Genomic DNA, 21,379 nt, shown 5'->3' on the forward strand with positions numbered 1-21,379 from the left:
TATTTTGTATCGCCAGTTGGATTGAAAGAAGATTGTTAACAGTTATTATAAGAGTATTTATCACTGAAAATGGAATTGTATTTTGTCTACTCTTCACCAACACTATCTCACGACCAATTCGTACGAATTCGACGCATGATTAAAAAGTGTCTAATTCGTACTAATTCGTACGACCTCACTCGTACTAATTCGTACGATTTGTCTAAACCCACGTGATGGTTAAGTTTAGGGGCGGGGTAAGGGGTAGGTCATTCGTATGAATTCATACGAATTGACCAATTCGTAAAATATGTACGATTTAGCAAAATCGTATTAATTCGTACGAGTGAGGTCGTATGGATTGTTACGAATTAGCCACTTTTTAATCATTCGTCGAATTCGTACGACTTGGTCGTGAGATCGGGTTGTCTTTACGGTAAAAATGGAACTCAATGGCAACTTTCTTACCTGTAGGTGACTGCGTTTTACTTCGGGCGTAAATGACAAAACGGCAGTTTATTTCAGTTTTTCACCTCCATTTCTGTGTTCGTGGTCTTCCAGTTTGAAATGTTCACAACAAACCTGCAGGTTTTTCAGATTTTCCGTCAGTGTTTTCTCCGTTTTTAGGATTCTTTGCAGCCTTTAGCCTCCTGTAAAACCGAAAGTAACGCACTACCGCTAAACGTTTACTCTTTGAGTTCTTGCACCCTGGAACAATACAAGTTGACACCATTATGACTAAAAGCAGTGTTGGGAAAGTTCACTTTCTACATGAACTAGTTCAAAGTTCAGTTCACACATTTTAAAAGTTCATACTTCAAAATATGAACTAGTTCATGGTTCTTTTTTTCCATATGTTGCGAGCTTCTAAATTATTATTATTATTATTATTGCCACAGCCCATATACAACCACAGACAATTATTTTATCGACGGGCCAAGTTTTCACAGAAATGTAAGATTTTTACCATTCTCACCTAACCCCTTTCAATTATCATATGACGCCTCCTCGCTCGCTGCTTTGTCGACGGCGGCCACGGTGCAACGCTGGGTCCTGCTGTTGCCAGATTGGGTGTTTTTTTTTTTCGCTACATATTAAGGCCTGTTTACAGTGAGTTTTTCCTGGGATCTGGCACCCTATTGTACAAAGTTAAACTGACAGAGCGTACGTTCACAGACACCAGAATGAACGAGTTCACAGTAACGTTCATCAGGCAGTTCAGTTCACGTTCGCCCAAAATATGAACGAGTTCATGAACTAGGCCTATCATTCATTGAACGCGTTCAGGCACAACACTGACTGAAAGTTTGCAAAGAATTATTTCCTACTAAAACAAGGCGGTATTTTACTCTGGTCAAGCTTATCCATAGCAGACTGGTGGGAGTGGCCTTGGACGACAACATGCCCAGTGCATCATGGGTGTTGAAGTTTTCCTAGCAATTTGGCAAAAGGGAAGAAAATCTAAATTTAAAACATTCAAAGATTTCAAAAATAAATTTCACCTTTCTACTGTGTAGGCTGCCAAGTTTTATCGAAAGCCCATTTTGCCAATGGTAAAGTACTCCTTTAAGGTGCATGTGGTCATTTTAGAAACATGTTTGTGAAATTTCAATTGAAAAAGGTCCATTGTCAATAGCATGTATGAAGTATCTGTTGGTCAACAGATGACCAACTTAAACATAGTGTCAAACTAAGCATCACACTTTTTTTTGAATAGGCCTATGTGTGGTTTCAGTTGTTTCTATGTGTTTTTTCCCCATAAGATTACAATAAATTTAAGGGGCCGTTTACATGGCAATGTTTTCAACAGAAAATATCTTATACGTTTTGCCCATTCATTTACACAAACACCATCATTTTTGGGGCCTAAAAACACAAACTTTTGAAAACAGGTTTTAAAGTGCAAGTTTTTGAAACCAATACCGTTTTCGTCTCTGTGTAATCTACAAAAACGTAAATTTGTGAAAACGGTGACGTCATGCGCATTAATATTACATGTTCAGTCTATAGGCGCGTAGTGTTTCCTTACAAAGTGACATCGCCACCTACTGGCCTGGCAACAGAATGCAGTGTTTTTTACTCGTTTTCGCAGATCTGTTGCGAGACAACGTTGTCGTCTTTACGCGAAAAACACAAAGGAAATTGGTTTCTGTTTAAAGTACATTGTTGTCGTGTAAACAAACATAAGTGATCGATGAATCATATTTCACACACAAACTCTCTGCAGTTAGTGAATGAGACCAATTGTCCCAATTTGTCATGCCCGTTCTTTTTATCTGTGTAAGATAAAGAGGCTAGTAACTGTAAATGACTTAACTGGTATTAATGCAGTAGAAAATATCTTCAGCTTCAGAGGCTTGAAATATAGAGCGATTTACATGATAAGTAACATCATTACAGAGCAGTGCAGCGGGACGAAGCAGACACCAGAGATTAGCAAGAATGTATAGTTATGAATATGCCAAATGGATGTGTTTTGCAGGATGTGTTAGTTTGTACAAAACTGCATTTGAAACCATTATGTCGTCCCAGTCGTCCATGTTCCATCATTCTGACTGCAGGTTAATGCTGTCGGTTAGTGTCTTCATTAATGGTTTTGAGTTTTGTGGCCAGTTTTTTTTTTTTTAATTCTCTCCCCTTGTGATGTCCTCACCCTTGTCTTCCCTTACTGCCCCTTTCTGTCTGCGTCCATGGCAACAGCTAAAGATTTCCCAGGTACAACTACAGGTAAATATTTTTTGCTGGAGTGCTGACATCATCATTGCGAGACAGGGCGCTGTAATGTGGCTTGTGGAGTGGTGGGTCGGGTTACGCCAATTAACCTCCTCCATAGCATGAGCTGGGAGCCATTGCCTTGCATGGGAGCACTGCTGATCTTTGTGAAATGTCATGGTGCTCCATGGTGCTGTCATTCACACAAGACCCACTTACTGGCATCAGTGAAAGGAAATGAAGGAAAAACGGAAAGGAAACGCTTTTCAGTTAAGAAGCATCTGGAAAAGTTAGAAATATAGAAGGGTCAATGGCACAAGGATAGGCATACAGTTTATAGGATGACGAAAAGGAAATATCTTTTTTCAAATGTAGTTTAAAATGCATGTTCCTAGAAATGTAAACAGTCCTTTTTGCATTTGTGTCAGTTTCAGGTATTTTTTTAATCAAATGTAATGTAAGGAAATCTTAATATAGGCATTTTTTCGACAAATTTGTGTCAGTTTCATACATTTCTGAAGGCCATTTTTAACATCAAATGTCAAGTGGTGTAACCAAGTAAATCGTTATGTATTTTTTACATCTACATATTAGCTTTATTAGAGACCCTTAAAATAGTTTAGCCTTAGTGAAAAAAAAATATTTTAAAGTTTTATTTTTTAGTAAACGATTAATCGCATCCAAAATAAAGGTTTGTGTTTACATAATGTATGTGAGTGCACTGTGTATAATTATTTTATATATATAAATACACACATATGCTTGTCTATATTTAATAAATATTTTCATGTATATACTGTATAAAGATTTATATAATTTATATTATATATAAACATAAATATTTGATATTTAAATTTTAATTATACACAGTGCACCCACATATATTATGTAAACACAAGCTATTATTTTGGATGTGATTAATCGCGATTAATCGTTTGACAGCCCTAATATATATATATATATATATATATATATATATATATATATATATACACACACACAGTGAGGAGAACAGGTATTTGATGCTGATTTTGCAGGTTTTCTCACTTACAAAACATGCAGAAATCTGTAATTGGTATCTTAGGTACTCTTCAACTGTGAGTGATGGAATCTAAAACAAAAATCCAGAAAATCTCATTGTATGATTTTTAAGTAATTCATTTGCACTTTATTGCATAAGTATTTCACTGTATATACTGTAAATAAGACTATTTTTCAAGCATGCTTTAGTTCTTTTTAGTTCTTTTTATAGTTATTATCTCTCCAATAAGCTGACGGACTGAATCTTCAGAAACCAGCACTCAATTCTTGAAGATAGCTCAGTGTCCTTGTAGTAGATCATTTGAAAGGCGTAAACACAAAGCTATGAGTACAAGGGAAAAAAAACTTCTAGTTTTTAACTCGCTAAAACTGAGTTGCAGCAGTGACTGTTAAATCGCTCCCATAAAAACATGTTATTATATGTCATCAGTGTGTGCATGGTATGGCCTTTTGAGAAACATGTTTTATTTTGCTTTGTGCAGTTTGTGTCCTGTTTTTTTTTTTTTTGGTGAACCATTGATTTTTCAGCTTGGTCGTCTGTTTCACTGTGCTGAATGTTTCACCTCGATGTGTTCTAACTATTTGTCAGGTCAGATTTCCTTAGCCTGCTCTCCCATAAGGGAACTGATTTTAATTATTAGCAACTGTAATTTGTTTTTTAAATCTAATCATATTTTATGCCACCCACACCATATCCCGCTGGGAGTAGAGTGAACATGAGTTGCAAAATGAGATGACAGCGCTCGTATGCGGATAGTATTTCCGGTGCCGTCTGTATTTAGAACACAGTTCATACTTTTAAGGAACGTCACAGTTCAAAACAAATGCAGAATTTTTTAATTATTGCTAAAATAAAAACAGCAGAATACCATGCAGAATGCCTTGCATTATTATAAACACAATTTATGCTTCTTTATGCTGACTGATGGATGAACTGTAACTGTATTGTGTGTTAATCACAACGCAGTCTCATGAAGATGTGTATCTATACCACGAATGTCATTTCTCGTGGCATTTATACGCTAAAAATGTTTTTTTTGCGTGCTTATGCTACGCACTAAAAAACCCTGCCAAAAACACCAAAAAGTGCGTATTATATGCACACAAAAAACGCGTACCATATACACGCAAAAACTGTTTTTGGCGAATAACAGCCCATTCTCACCCCCAAGGCGTCACTTAACTGACGCCTTGGGAAGCATTTGGACATGCTTCAATATCTGACGCTTTAGGCGCCCTTTAGCGTCAGTTAGATGACGCCCTAGGATCGCGTGTACCCTACCCCCACCCCACACCTAAACCTAACCGCGTCCTCTAACTGACGCTTTTCTTTAGCCTAAAGGGCGCCTAAAACGTCAAATATTGAAGCATGGTCAAAGGTGACGCCTTGGGGTGAGAATGCGTTGCGTATAAATGCCACGAGAAATGACATTCGTGCTATAGATACGAACTTTCATGAGATTGGGCTCGTTAATCAACTGCAGGCCTCGGAAGCTTTTTTCCGCAGGGAATAAAAATCAGTAATTGCAACTTTTTATCTTACAATTCTCGCGAGTTTATATCGCAATTTGGATTCGAGTTCATATCTAAATAAAGTTTAGATATGATAAAGTTAGAATTGCAAAATATAAACTCACAATTCTGATTTGTTTTTTTGTTTTTTTTTTCAAATTGCAAGTTTCTATATTGCAGTTTTTTTTCTGGATTTTTTTATCGCTCAATTTGGATGTTATAACGCACATTGCTGGTTTATATCTAACATTTCTGAGAAATAAAGACTCAATTGTGAGTTTATTTTCCGCGATTCAGATTTATTTTAAAAAAAATTCAGAATTGAAAAATTTTGAAAAAATTCAGAATGTTTTTATATTGAGATATAAATAATTGCTCACAATTGCTAACAATTCTGACTTTTTTTCTCACATTTGCGAGTTTATATCTTGTATTTTATCGTAATTGAGTTATAAAGTCTGAATTGCGGGTAGTGTAAAATATTAAATAATAGCAAATAATTTAAATAATAGTAATTAATCTCCAAAAGTATAATAGATTACTGTACTAATTACTCCCAAAAAATGTATTGCGTTACTTATTTCTAATTACATTCTAAATTCCATATCAACAACCAAACAAAACAATCATAAACATGCTGCTCTTTGAAGTTTATCAAAAAAATAACATTTTTATAAATTATTCATGAATGACTAAAGGGACAATGTTACACTGAGAACATACATTTTGAACATTATCATTGAACATTTGATGTTTAATCCACTATTGTTTTATACAGAATTGTTCTATAGACTATACCGTAGGCTATATATTGCAATAACGTCAGAAGTGACTGTAATTAAATTACAGTAAAAAGTAATCCCTTGCTTTACTTTTTCCAAGGGGAAAGTAATTAGTAATTAATTATTTAGTAATGCATTACACCAAACACTGATTGCGACATATAAACAAGAAAAAAGTATATATATTTACTTGTTTCGTTTTTTTTTATTCCATAGTAGAAACAAGCTTTCATAGCTCATAAATGCTGACAATAGAGCTTAAATTGTTTTGAAACTGGAACTTTCCAATAATAATGCAAATTAAAAGTGTTCCCTATAGACCTCAGTTCTTATCTCCACAGACTTTATGTACAATTTCACAGGGTCTTTGCAACAAATTGTAAATCAAGAAATCAACATTAATTAATTCCACATTGATTTATTTTGATGCAAATGTTCATTTAAAGCTACGTATGAAGACTCTGATTGTGTGTGTGTTTGCCATAAAACACATTCTGTGCCTCTGGCCTTTCACATGCGAGATCTTAATGGAATTCATTAACGCTCAAGCAAAATGACTTGCGTCTCTGGCCACATGTCACCATTCGTGAATGAGACTAATGATCTCTTTACTTTCACAAACTAGCTCCATTTCCAAAGGAGTTCAGTATATCTTTGCTCCATCAACAGAAAGATACGCATCAAAGTCCCTTTCAAGAAAAGTCTGTTCACTCGGCGGCCATATTTGCTAGTACTGAAAACAAAACAAAAAAAGCTCTCTGAATTCACAATTAAATAACATATTTCAAATCAGCAACAAAATCTGACATGACCTGTCCCATAAATGTTGTTTCTTGTGCTCAATCAGCATTAAAAATAAAAATAAAAATTGGCTAGACCAGCCAATGGTATATGCAGTCATAAGCTTGTGTCTCAGAATAGCTATTAATCTCTGACTATATACATTTGGAGATATCATAAGTGTTTTCTATTCAGTCATGCCTGTTCAAAGGACTCAACCCTTTACTGATGCTACCTTACAGATTGATTTTCAGTAATTAGATATTTCTGTGTTGATGTGAAGCATTACAAGTAACTTGAGTTATGTAATCAGATTACTTTTTTAAAGTAACGATTTAAGTAATGCATTGCTTCGTTTTCCCATTTATTGACCTCTATTGTACAGAATTCATATTTCCTTTAGCCTCACGATTATTCATTTCACTTTTGGTGTGAAAAAACCTTTACATTTGCCAAAAAATATTTTTGTTTTTAAAAACTTTTTTTGTTATAAAAAAACAAACAAGCAAGGCCAGCCCAGGTGAGAAACAAATAACGCAAAAGTATAGCGTAACGCATTAATTTCAGTAAAAGTTGCAATTAGTTGTTTGTTTTTTTACGGAGAATTACTTTTAAAAGTAACTTTTCCTCAACATTTTAAAGGCATTTTTTTTTCTCAAAAAGGTCTTTAAAATAAGTCTGGCATATATTAATGTTACTATGAACCACAAAACCCTTACATACTGTATGTAGCACTGAACAAAATATTTTTTGTTTTGTTTTGAGCAAAATGCAGCAAAGTTTGAAACCTTTGATATCAGCAACAACAATAAATGGAAAACGTTGATCCTCCGCAAGCGGAAAAGCACAATGCTATTCAAAATTTGAAGTAAGATGTTATTAATTTCTTTAGTGAAAGAAATTAGGTTTCCAGATAACTCTTATTCAGCAATGATGCATTAAATTGATAAAAAGTGACAGTTTCAAAAAGATTTCTATTGCAAATAAATGCTGTTCTTTTTACCTTTATATTCGTCAATGCATCCTAAAAAGACATGTTTCTTGAGCACCAAATCAACAAATTAAAATGATTTTTGAAGGACACTTACAACTGGAGTAATGCAAAAAAATGATCACAGGAATAAATTACATTTTTAAATATATTCAAATATAATAAAAGAGTTGTTTTAAATTGTAAAAAATATTTCACAATATTACTGTATATTTATTCAAAACAATGGTTAGCATCAGAGTCTTTAAAAACATAAAAAAGCTTTTGAATGGTATTTGGACTATGCACAGTTGCACTGTATATTGCATTTTATTATTTTGACTTATTTATTTTAGAATAAAATTAAAAAATATTGCAGTATATATATATATCTCTATACCTTCTGTCACTTTCATAAGTGCCACATAAACATTTTCCATAATTTGGAAAACTTTCATAGATCCATTTTAAAATGTATGCTATTATTATAAATAATATGGTGGATAGCAACAGCAGCTATAAGGCAGGATTGGTCAAAACATGTATTTAAGGCGGGGCTTAGCAAAGCATCGGCTTTCTTTCCCAGTCATGAAAAGAGAAAAGCTGCGTGTTAAATATTAAAAGAAATGCAGTATTTTGTTTTTTTGTAGCTTGACACAACCAAGGTCAAATACACCAAGTACTCCCACATGTAAAATCATGAGAATTGAGAATCGATATTAAAGGACCTTGAATAAAAGAATCAAAGTGATCAGTGTGTGTGCATGTAAATAAAAAAATAAACATTAATGTCCCGCACAAGCTCTAGAATGTGAATCCTGCCTTTAATTATGTACTGTTATGTACTTTAAAACTGTCTATTCACGACATGCCATAATAAACAGCCATTCTCCTTATGATCAAGGCATATGCAATACATTTCTAAGCAACAGCCATCTATAAAAAACCACGACAGCAAAGAGAAATTATTGCAATAGAATAAATCAACTTTTTGAATTGTAAATGTATATAATTCCTGTGGCTCATTTAAAATGAGATTAGAAGAGCTGATTGAAATCATGTTACTGCTACACAGCTCATTCAGTTAGGGTCGGGGGCAATAAAACTATTATCAAACAGCATATTCATAAGAAAATAAAAGACATCTGGAGCAATAATGGCTTTGTTGTGTAGACCTGCTATCATTATGCATCATGTTTTCTAACATTTATTATAAGCATTTTGCAGACATTTACAAAAGTGCTTTAAATTTATATAAGCTTTATATTTCTAATGGTCTTTTAAATGCTGCATAGCAAGTTAAATCTGATCTGATATCTGATTTTGTGTTAAAGTGATTAAGCGGCAAATACAAAATTGGGGTGAAGCAAATCTCATGAATCAAGATTGGTGTACTTGATTCTGAACTGCCTCACATAAAGCGTAGCATTCTTTGAACTTAATTGCCACGTGGCTTTTTTTTGCCTCAAAACAAAGCACAATGTTAATTGAACAAAATGGGTTCACGTATGTGTTAGAAATGGGTCTGCAGAAGAGCTGTTCTACACATCTACCAGGGTCACTTTGCCAACACAGCAGAAGACAGAGCCATTCATCACTATGAGCTAATGAGAGCAAGTTCGAGGTGCAATAAAGACACATAGTTAAAGTTTACACCCTTGCAGAAGCACTGAAATTGTGCTCAACGCTGAGCCAAAAGGTGCTGTGTCAGGACACAATCACTCCAGGTCAAAGAAAAACCATTTTGTCCCCTTCAAGCGAGGTTAAAGGGATATTTCACGCAAAAGTCCTGTCACCCTCATGCTATCCCGAAACCTGTACGACTTTCTTCTGTATTAGAATACAAAAGGTGATTTTTTTTTTTTTTTTAGAAATCCTGGCCTGAATGAGGCTTTGAAGGTGCAGTAAACAATCTCTGAGAAACACTGTTAAAGTCCCCGTGAACCGGAAGTTGCAAACGATTTTTCTCCAGTGCTGTGACGTATTTCCAAGTGAAACGGAATATTGAACAGAGGGCAGGGTTTTACTCTAGCGCTCCTCCTCTCCATCTCTCGCTCATAGCAAACTAACGGTTTGAGGGGAGTGGTTAAGCGTTTCCCCACCCAAACTGTGAAACCTACGTCATCAGAGAAAGAAACCGTTCCAGACCGGAAGTAACTTTTCAGATTTTGATTAAAGATTACTAAGGTAAAACATTTTTTTAATATATATTCACTTGCACGGATTAATTGTTCACCACAAGACTAGTAATATGCGCTAACAAAGTAAATAGGTTCAATTTTGATTTCACGGGGACTTTAATATTTGAAATCAACCCCAAAATGCACGAACACGCAATGCAAGAGTGGATGTCTATTCTGAAGTGAAGCAAAATAAAACGAAGATGACAAATGAAGAACAATACAGCACAAGAGTATATACAAGCAAGACTTGGTTGTTAGTCGCCAGCAACTCCAGACAAATTGTCCCGATTCGCGAAACGTTTCTGAATGATTTGTTCGCTAATTTTACTGATCTGGTTCAACTCAACGAATCAATGATTTGGTCGCAATGATTATCAGCACAAATACCCCTTTTCCACCGAAAAAAGAACTGGTTCGTAACTGGTGCTGGTTCAAAGTTGGTTCGGAGTTGGTTCAACTTGCGAACCCGTTCAGAACCTGTTTGTTTTTCCACTGACTAGAGCGCCCAGGAAATGACGTCGTTACATCACTGTGCAGGTCGCTAGAAACGCTTGCAAGTACATTGCTTTGGGATTATCTCTAACTCGTGTACCAAGAAAACTTTTGAAAGTCTTTTAATCTTTTCGTTTGATATGGAATCTTTTCGGATAAGTTATGTACCCCTGTCTTGTGTCTTTTTCTTTCCATTTTATTTGTTCTATATCGTGACTGTTTTCTTCTTTGCTTATGTTTCAAATAAAAAATAAATAAATAATAAAAACACTTGCGTGTTTCTGCAGTTTCTCCTGGCTTTGCGATGGTCAGAAAATATGTTTAGAACGCATCTAAACCCGCCCCAGCCCCCGACGTAAACATGACGTGCTAAAAGAACGGTTCTAGTCCAGCAAAGAGTTGGTGCCGCTATGGAACCAGTTTTCCCGGCCGCGAACCGGTTCTTTGGCTGTCGAAACACAAAGAACTGGTTCGCGCGCAGGCACCGGCTCCGAACCGGCTCTCAAAATGCTTTGGTGGAAAAGGGGCTAAGTTTCCAGTGAATAGCAGTGTATTCGCAGTCCTCATAAACTTTCATTATGGAAAAGAGTGACCAAGCTATTCATCAAAATTTCACCTTTTGTGTTCCACAGAAGAAAGAATGAGAATTTTTCGGTGAACTAATCCTTCGACACATTCAAGGCACCTGCAGCACTAGTTGTCTAGCGTACTAAGCTATCCGCAGTGGGGTCTTAAGATTCACAACTCCAGGTGGCGATTTATTCAGCAAGTTCAGAGGCGACCGGATTCACCCTAGTCTGCGCTCGCTCACTCAAAGTTAAACCCAGGAGACAAATCAGTCTGCCGCAACCCCTGCCGGTTTTAAACTTGTTATATATCGCCAAGAATTGAGTGACTTTGGTCCTTGCAGGGCTGTGAGATATGACAGGTCTTTGGTAGCTGTTCAGCATTCATTTGTAATGATAAACCCCCCACCCCTCCCTCCTGCCGCCTATTGAAAGTCAGGATAGTACATTGGCTTTGAATTGATGTTGCTTGGGCTCCAAAACTCAAAGCAGAATGGCATGCTGGGGATGTTTCTGTGATCCGGCATGGAATAAACAGCAGTTTGCAACTCCTCAATTTGACCGCATGGGGATGTCATATGGCAGTAATATAATATATATATATATTTTGGATGATATATAAATGGGATGCCCAACACAATATTCCCTAAATATTCAGTGGCTACAGAAAATGCATTCTATAAGCTTTTTCAGTAGCATTAATTTATTTAAGCATCATGAAGATGTCAGTGTGTATGTATTATGTATGCATGTATTATGTATGTATCCAAAACTTATGATTCATAACATTAAAAAAACTAATTATTTTAAGTGATGCACCATTAATGGCATGGGTCATTGAAAGAAATGAGACAGCAGCAGTAAAACATCAAGTCCTACATTATTTAACTAAAAATTGTTTTAAAATATGAATGATTATATGTTTATAATCTTATCCCATCTTTTGTTTTAAACTAGATTTGTATATTTGCTCTGTGGTTGCTAGGAGTTTTCTGGTTGGTTACTAGGTGGTAACTTACTGGCACAAGTTTCTATAGCTATGTTTTCATCCAAGTTTCAAAAAATATAAATAATAATATTGCAAAAAACTATTTGTTGAAAAAAAGTTGAAAAAAGCAGCGTTTACATCCCATATCTTCAAAAGCTCAACATTTTCAGGGGAAATTTGTGCAAAATGGAAATGGAAGCTGTAGCTACTGTGCCTCTTTTATTAAATGTGATAAATGACTTGCAGTTTAGAGCATGCAGACTATGTGCCTTAACCAAACAAAAAAAAAAAAAAAGAGAGATCTCTTAGAGAAATCTTAAAGAAAAAATTTTGCCAAAAATGTAAATCCTGTTATGAATTATTCACCCTCTTGTCGTTTCAAACCCATAAGACTTTTGTTCATCTTCGGAATACAAATCAAGATATTTTAAATAAAATCTGAGCACATTTTACTCTCTATTGACAGCTATGCAACTACCACTTTCAAGCCCCAGAAAGTTAGTAAAGACATCATTAAACTAATCCATGTAACTCCATCGTTTAACCTCAATTTTATGAAGCTATATGCAAGTGCTTTGTTTGTGCAAATTTATAATTTAAAAAAAAATAATTTACCACTTCATATACAAAAAAATTTAATCTTTGACATGCACAATGTCTTTACTACCCGTTTTGGTGGTTCAAAGTGGTAGTTATGTAGCTGTCAATGGAGTGACAGAAAAAAAAAAAAGATCTTCATTTGTGTTCCGACGATGAACGAATGTCTTACACTTTTGGATGAGGGCGAGTAAATGATGACAATTAAATTTTTTTGGTGAACTAACCCGTAAAGAAATCAGTCCTACAAGTTGAGTAGTACAAAAATTACCCAGACCTGAACCCACCCATGATTCCAATGGGAAAATCACAAAAAAGTGTTAACGATTTCACCTTTTTTCACATTATATACATATTTCACAACCATATATATTATATAGAGTGCCAAAGTGATGACATCACTTTTTGTAGGACTACTCGGAAGCTAGTGACCGATGGGTTCCCTCGATCGAAAAGCAATCCATTTTTCCCATAGACTTTTGAAAAATTGCAAAAAAGAAGATCTGTGTTTAACAAAGAGTTCTGACCCTTATACGTTTTGTCTATCAAGATAATCTTTACAAGTTAATCCAAAATTTATACAATTTGAAGCCTATGTAAAGTTTTAAAAAAGCACAAGCAGACACAATAAAGTTTAAAAAAACACAAGCAGGTTATAACTGGTGTGTTTTATGTCATAATCAAAACGTGAAAATATTTAGAGGCTTTGTTCACCACAGACCTTATTTCTGGCGATTTAGCAAAAAACAATTCAAAAATCCCATAGACTTTAGAGCGAGGGAACCGGGAGTGCTAAAATGCTAACTCACTTCCGTGTTTTGGCCTACAAAGTCACGTCGTAACTTCGGCACTCTATTATGATATTTTGGTCTGGGTAAGTCAGTGTTGATTTTTTTATTTTTTTTTATTTTTTTTTATAAAACGGGACAAAATTTCTACCGACGTAATTGTAAAAAATCAAGTCTGATAAGTCTCCATAAGAAAACGCAACTCTGATCCCTTAGAAAGCCAACCTTTCCTCAACAACCTGCACCATTTAACACTTCATTTATGTAGCACTACAGCACGAAGGTTACGGTTCATGCATACTTCGGTGTGGTTTGTAAATTGCGTGTTACAATATCTAAATTGAATGGCATCAAGTGAAGAATGAAATGACTGCCTGCTCACAACTGTATTTAGTGAATTGTGGGAAGTAACGAGTCCACGCGTCTTACATTAACACGCCGACCCATAATTGGCTAATTACAGCGGCCGTTCCACCGTCGTCTTTTCACGCCGTCCTCTCCTCCTCCTCCTCCTCCAGATCCCAACGCTCTGACGCAGCACGGTCCCGACCACGCTCTCATCGGCGGAGTGGTGGCCGTGGTGGTCTTCATCACCCTGTGCTTCGTCATCGTCCTGGGCCGATATCTGGCCAGGCACAAAGGTACGGCTTCCCTCCCCTCTCTCGCCCCCCCGTCCCCTCACCTATAGTGTGCAAAATGCTTCAACATGTCCACTGTTGTACCTTATGTGTCTATGTGACCTATGTGGGACTGTGTGGACAGGGACATACTTAACCAATGAGGCCAAAGGAGCGGAGGACGCCCCTGACGCAGACACTGCCATCATCAATGCGGAGGGGAACCACGCACATGCAGAGGAAAAGAAAGAGTACTTCATTTAGCACCTCTGTTTTTTTCTGTTCAGTATTGTCACGGCAACACTGCGAGCCAGCAGAGGAGGCGTTATAGCGCTCCGCTCCCTAACAGCACTAGTCTGGTCTGGCTTTGTCTCTGTTTGCGAAACCTCTTTAAGGCCAAATTCGACACGCCACCTGCTGAAAAAGAACGTTGCCTCTTTTTAAACGATTCGCAATCGTCCAAAAAACAAATCTAAAATCAGTTGAGTTTGTAACTGTAACACCAGGTCCATTTAGGCCAAGAAACCCTATCCCACCCCCCCAAAATGACCCCCGTTTGATTTGCAAAGTGCCAAAATATACAGACATGTGCTTGTCATGTTTGTTGCTGTGTTTACTCATTCAATTTCCCAGTGAATGCTGATTTCTCAACCACCCTCACTGTGCCTGTTATATACCTTTTTACAGATATTACCAGGGAGCGGCAAGAAATGTGGTTCATCTCAAGTCGGAAAACCTTGGCTTTGCCAATAATTACGCTTTAAGACAAGAATATGTGAGATGTATAATGTAAATATCATGTACTGTCTTTTTTGTGCGTGTGTGAGTGTATGTTGTTTTCCATTGTGAAAGTACGCCCTGTAATAAAGAATATGCCCAAGAGACACGGACAATTACGTAACGTACGGAAACCCGAAACAAGCCGGCAAATTGAAAATGGCAGGAAGTCGATGAAGCACAAATGAGAATTGGTGTGTAACCATTAGAAGCGAGATTATTTTCTATTTCCATCATACCTGTCTGTATATTCTTGCACTGTTAATATTTCCCCCCCTCTCCCCCCCGAGCGTTTATTTCAAAACTGAAAATGTACCAAACATAAGCACAACGTCATTGTAAAATGTCATTGGTTTAGACAGTCTCAGGATGAAAAGAAGAGCCTAATTGAATTTGTCTTTTATCACTCGAGTGAATGAATTTTTGTTCTTGCTTTGTGAGTTGATCTAAACAGCCATTTGTTCGACGTTTGAATGGGTATTTGCCATTGTTTCATTTTCCTTTGCTGACCGACCCTTGTTAATATTGCTGTATATTACTTTGCTCAAGTGATTATTGGTGGAATATTGTTAAACTGTAGGATCCCATATATATATATATATATGAGAAAACAAATGTCAAAATATATATTTCAAGTGTCCCATACATTTAGTTCATATAAGTGAAGAAGATATTTGTTTGTTAGTTTGTTTTGTCCCAACCCAGGGAATGTATATAATGTGTATACTTAAGCATTTGGTACGCTATTTAATTGAATTCGAAAACTTTATTGCTCTGTTTTATTCCACATGTGTGCAATTTCATTTAGCCTCTCTACGCTAAGTCCCCACGGATACTTGTCATTAATACCGATTTATTGGGTAAATCTGATGGACAAACACAATACATTATTATTAGTGCTTTTTATAAGCTTGTGAACAGATAGGGCCGTTTGTTCATGAGAAGGTCAGAACAACAATCACCATTATTGCCTTTGTGTTTGCAACAAAACATATACGACCACACATTGAAGCTCTGGAGAAAGTGTAAACTTCAATGTACGTTTTTACGAAACATGTTTCCAGTGTTCATACTTTATTTCACTCTTTATAACATCAACTAGAACTGAGACATTTTTCTAAGAACTTTTGATTTGCCCTATTGTTTTTTTTTGCTGTATGGGAAAATGTGTGAGGTTGCTTTTACATTAAATATTCAACTTTTTCAAACTATGCCTCTGTAAAAAAGAAAAAAAACTCAGAGTACTGAGTAAAATATGCACAAACTCAGATTTGTGTTTTCTTCTTCATGCAACACACAAGTGAACACAGCACAGATAATCTTACACACACACACACACTTTGATATGTATTGACAATGTTAGATTAAATTGTATACATTTTTTACATTTATATAATAAAAGTTCTATACACTGTATATATACATGTATATATTTAAAATTGAAACCTTTCATATATATATATATATATATATATATATATATATATATATATATATATATATATATATATATAATTATGTGTGTGTGTATATATATATATACATATATATAAAAGTGAGAATAAAGAAATAAAAATAACGAATGTAGATTAAATGACATCCTAAATTCTATAATTCTAAAAATTCTAAATATAAAAGTATATAAAATAAATTAAATTCTAAATTTAATCTATATATATATATATATATATATATATATATATATATATGGTCTATATAAATTAATTCTACACGTAATCTGATATTTTTAATATATGAAGTTAAATGCAATTCTAAATATGAATAATACATATATATATATATATATATATATATATATATAATTTGAAAAAAATTATACAAAAAAGTTTTGAAATAAAAGTGAGAATAAAGAAATAAAAATAACGAATGTAGATTAAATGACATTCTAAATTCTATAATTCGAAAAATTCTAAATATAAAAGTATATAAAATAAATTAAATTCTAAATTTAATCTATATAAATATATATGTATATATATATATATGGTCTATATAAATTAATTCTACACGTAATCTGATATTTTTTAAAATATATAGTTGTTAAATGCAATTCTAAATATGAATAATACATATATATATATATATATATATATATATATATATAATTTGAATAAAATTATACAAAAAAGTTTTGAAATAAAAGTGAGAATAAAGAAATAAAAATAACGAATGTAGATTAAATGACATCCTAAATTCTATAATTCGAAAAATTCTAAATATAAAAGTATGTAAAATAAATTACATTCTAAAATTTAATCTAACATCAATATATGAATTGTATGGCATATATATAATATATGAGTAAACCAGGTCCTTGAGCTGATGGAGTACTCTTTAATATTCACTGACGTGGGCTTGTATTGTGATTTTCATGGCTACATGCTGCCACCAAGAGCCTGACGCTCTCAGCGCACGAGTACCCGGCCCTAGGCTGCTTCTTTTCTCAAAGATCTGTTTATTGTCTCCAACTTTAAGTGGCTTTCTGCTGAAACTTTCAAATCCTGTCCTTTTTCCCACTGTACCATCATGGCTACAGCTTTCCATAATCCATAGTGCGAGTTCGAGTTGCCAGAAAAAAATTACAGGAAAGGATTTGGGGGAGATCAAAAAATTTCGGAAGGAGCAATGCAGTACAGTCTTAAATCTAGACTGAGGCTTAACACAATAACCGACACAAAACCATTACATTTCTCTGCGCTCACAAAGATTGTATGCTGTATGTTTAAATGTTAATTAAAAATTGATGGAATTCGCCATTGAAACTGAATAGACATTACAACACAACAACTGAAACTGATCTATTTTCAAATGGGCTTGTATATCTGAACCAGTTTGGAGTTGATGATCATTCAGGCACTCTGAGAGGGCTCTGGGCCAATTAAAAAACGAAGCTAAATCCCACTGATTATAAACAAAACATGAGCTATTGTTGTTGTTGATGATGTTTAGTAGTAGTATTACTACCACCACTACTATTAATCTCATCAAAATCATTATAATCCTAAAAAGAATGGTTATATTTCCTGGTTTTGTCAAAGGAATGAGTCTTCATTTAAATGCTACAGTTGTTGTTGTTAGTAATAAATTGACATATCTCAGAAACCATGAGGGTTTGATTTAGAGGTTCAATAACAAAAAGGAGTGGTTTTGTATGTTAGTTTTAAAACATCAAAGATTCCAATCGTTTTTATTAATTCTATAATCCAAGCTAAAATTGTTTAAACCTGCCATCTGCGTAACATCCCAAGAGACTTAATTATTAGGATTGATATTTCCCAGTGCAGTTAACAAGGAATATTTTTGTTCCGTTTCCAATTTGCTGTTCAGCTGTAATTTGAGATTTCAAAGCAGGGGTGACGCCAAAAATCTCCAAGTGGGTGGATCTTTGTGAAACAGGGAGGACTTCGATTCTGTGCCTCTATCCAATGATGTTATTTACAATTATGTAGGAAGTGAAATTTAAGGGTTATACTTAAAATGTTCTATGACTTTAAATAGGATTTGGGATAATATCGCGGGAGAAAACAGTCTGCAGCAGTTGTGATAGTATAGAGAGAGAGATGAGATGCACTCTTTAATCGGCTGCGGAAAAATTCCAAATGTTCCCTGATAGCACACGTACATCACAGAGACGTCTATTTGATGTGTGTGTTTACATCTGGAAGACGTATTTTTTAGAGTGTTTGCTCATATATGTAGCACACGTACGTCTGCAAGATGTCTGTTAAAGATCGCTTCATCTGGAAAGCATGTTTACTAACATCTGATAGACATCTTTAAGATGTCAGTTTAACATGCATTCTAAATCATTACATCTTTACGACATCTTCTAAACGTCTATTTGACATCTGACAGGAAACGTCCTATAGACGTATTGCAGATGAGCAAACACTCTAAATAATATGTCTTCCAGATGTAAACACACACATCAAATAGATGTCTCTATGATGTACGTGTGCTATCAGGGCGTTTCCTGTCAGTCCTAACTAATTACATAGGGGGGAGTACTCTGGCTTTGGGCCGATCTCCGAGTTCGGAGCCCTCCCCCCGGACAGCACGCCAAATACGCATTAAACTTTACCCCATCTAATGCTGCGTTCATGTGCTATGGCAATTATGGTAAATACCAAAAGCTGACGTGGAAAATGCACATGAACACCTCCTCATGTGGTATTTACCACCGGGCAACTCGTAGAATATTTTGATGGACGAGTTGCCGAGATGAGATAACCTTTGACCATTTCCGCGAGAGTCGTGAATGGTAAAATTTTTTTTTTTTTTTAATTATTCAAAATTATATACTATTCATGATCTAGAAAATATACAGCATATTATTTACCTTTTGAGTTTTTATAAATCATTTTCTTGCTGTAGCAGATGACTTAAACGATCTAAAATAGTTTTAGCTAAATAATAGGTCTGGATCTCCATCTTTTTACCAAATTACAACAACAAAAGCACTTGAACGCAACAAATACCAGTTCACAAGTGGAAAATATCCTATTTTCCATAGCATGTGAACGCAGCATAATTGTATGTAAGTGTGAACTCATGAATGGTGTATTGGCGTGTTTTTTGCTAACACAGTCTCATCTTATCATATAACTGACGTCTTAGGACGTCTTTTGACCATACGTCAACATCCGCCTTTTTAGGGTACCCTTAAACGTCGGTTACATGGCGATCATACAACTGACGCTTTACCTTTAACGTCGGTTAGGTGACAGGGTAGGTTTAGGTCAGGGGTAGGGTTAGGATCCGATAACATCATCTAACCGACTTTTAAGGGTACCCTAAAAAGGCGGATGTTGACGTATGGTCAAAAGACGTCCCAAGACGTCAGTTATATGACGTCTTGGGATGAGACTGGGCTGTTTTTGCAGAGACGTGTGTCTCTGTCCTGTACTCTCGGTCTAACCACCCAAGGGCCTCTTAGAAAATTGAAGCGATGCCTCTTGGAAAATTGTGAGTAATTTAAGAAGTTGCATAGATTCATTCAAGAAGCGCTTCTGCATTCGAGTTTTATTGCTTGTCAGCGTTTCTTTTTTTTCCTGTTGTGGCCCTTGAATTTTCATCCCATGAGAGGAATTTGATGATTTTGTTTAATTGCAAACCTCGATTACACTTTAAGGTTTGTGCCCATTCTGCAGTCATCTTCAAGAACTGCTGAGATGCCACTCTGTGCAAATTTCATTAGTCTTGTTTTTCTGGAGAATTTTAGAAGACACAATTTTGGCTATCAGCTGCTGGTTTTTGGCAGAGGTTTCTTTTCCCTCAAATGAGAAATGATGGTGTTTTCAAAGGTTACAGTCGTCCTTAGTTTTTTTTGGTCCCTCCTCCATTTGTCTTGCCACTTTACTCCGTGGTGAGTCATTATGACTGATTTTTTTCTGTAGTCTGGGGAACCTTTTATTATATTTTTCGATTTTTCTCAGGGTATCAACCAGCAGTAGTATTAACCACAGACAAATCCTCACTTTCTTCCTACCACTGGATGTAGATCTTTCCACTATGGGTGGAGTGTCCGGTGTCTGAGGTGTGTTTTGTGGTGTAGTGGCCAACTCAGCGTTTGCAGTGGATATACGTCGTCGCTCGTAGAAGAGTGTCGCTCTAAGATTGGTTTCACTTTTCCTCTTTCTTTTTTTACTGTGATATCTTTCTCGGTCCTTTTCTATTTTCTGTTGATATTTAACTAGATTGGCTTTTATTCTGCCCCAATGACTTCTTGGCCACAGGAAGATCGACTTTGGCATCAATGACCCTTTATGCCACTGTTTCAAAGCAACATCATCATTGGATGGAGGGAAAATTTTATTTTAAACAACAGATCAAAACAACAACAGCCTATATCAACCAGTACTTCTATATCAGCATTTCATTTCTCATTGTATTGTATAAATATGCCGCTGCGGAGGAACCCTTGCTCTCACTGTATGGCATGTTGGCTACACCATTGGAATATTTCTAAGCACTCACCTCATTAAAGACCTTGGAGAGGAAAACAAAACCAAATAAATTTGGAGATCTTTAGTATGCGTGGAGGAGGTAAACAAATGGGATCACCTTGAAAGGACAATTAAGAACTAAGCTAAGAACCTGTCGGGCCACACAGAGTAATTACAACTTAAAAGATAAATGATTGAGTTTTTAATGGTGTTCTGAATCTAGTTAGTTTCAACAAAACAAGGTAAGATCAATACACTCACAGAAGACCACAAACGTAGCCAATTGGCAAAGTTTAGCTTTAGAATGATGGAGTCTGAAATGTCAATGACAACTGGCGTGGTGACCTTGAGCAGATGGACCAACAGAAAATGGGCTTTTCTACTGATTAAAACCAATGTTCCCTAGACATGGTAGATTATTTAAATTCAGTGCAGGAGAGCAAACCAAACACAACTTTATCTTAATAGGGAGCTTTAAATTAAATTCACTAAGACAAGGCTGCTCAAGATGGAGATTTATCTTCCTGCAAAGGACAAAATTGATTTTTAAGGTTTGGCTCTTTCTAGCAAGCTAGAGACTCCAACCCAATTTTATGCAAAAACGTACTCTTTCACAAGGTGGCAAATTC

General features: G+C 35.5%; 1 protein-coding gene across 7 annotated transcripts in view; it reads left to right on the plus strand.

Annotated features, from left to right (window-relative positions):
- The window catches only part of cadm2b (cell adhesion molecule 2b), a 223,532-nt gene extending 207,480 nt beyond the window's left edge, over positions 1–16,052 (plus strand). For 2 of the 7 annotated variants that reach the window (XM_039670476.2, XM_089121403.1), the window contains exons 9-12: positions 2,680–2,706; positions 13,909–14,031; positions 14,153–14,258; positions 14,695–16,052. In XM_039670476.2, coding sequence (XP_039526410.2) covers positions 2,680–2,706; positions 13,909–14,031; positions 14,153–14,258; positions 14,695–14,800 — 362 coding nt within the window. In that variant the 3' untranslated portion in view covers positions 14,801–16,052. The remainder of the gene's footprint in view (positions 1–2,679; positions 2,707–13,908; positions 14,032–14,152; positions 14,259–14,694) is intronic. The other 5 variants (XM_039670477.2, XM_089121404.1, XM_039670481.2 and 2 more) reach the window with 3 other exon arrangements.
- The last annotated feature ends 5,327 nt before the right edge of the window (positions 16,053–21,379 follow it).

Source organism: Pimephales promelas, chromosome 16, assembly GCF_988280905.1.
Source record: "Pimephales promelas chromosome 16, fPimPro1.hap1.1, whole genome shotgun sequence".
Taxonomy (NCBI): Eukaryota; Metazoa; Chordata; class Actinopteri; order Cypriniformes; family Leuciscidae; genus Pimephales; species Pimephales promelas.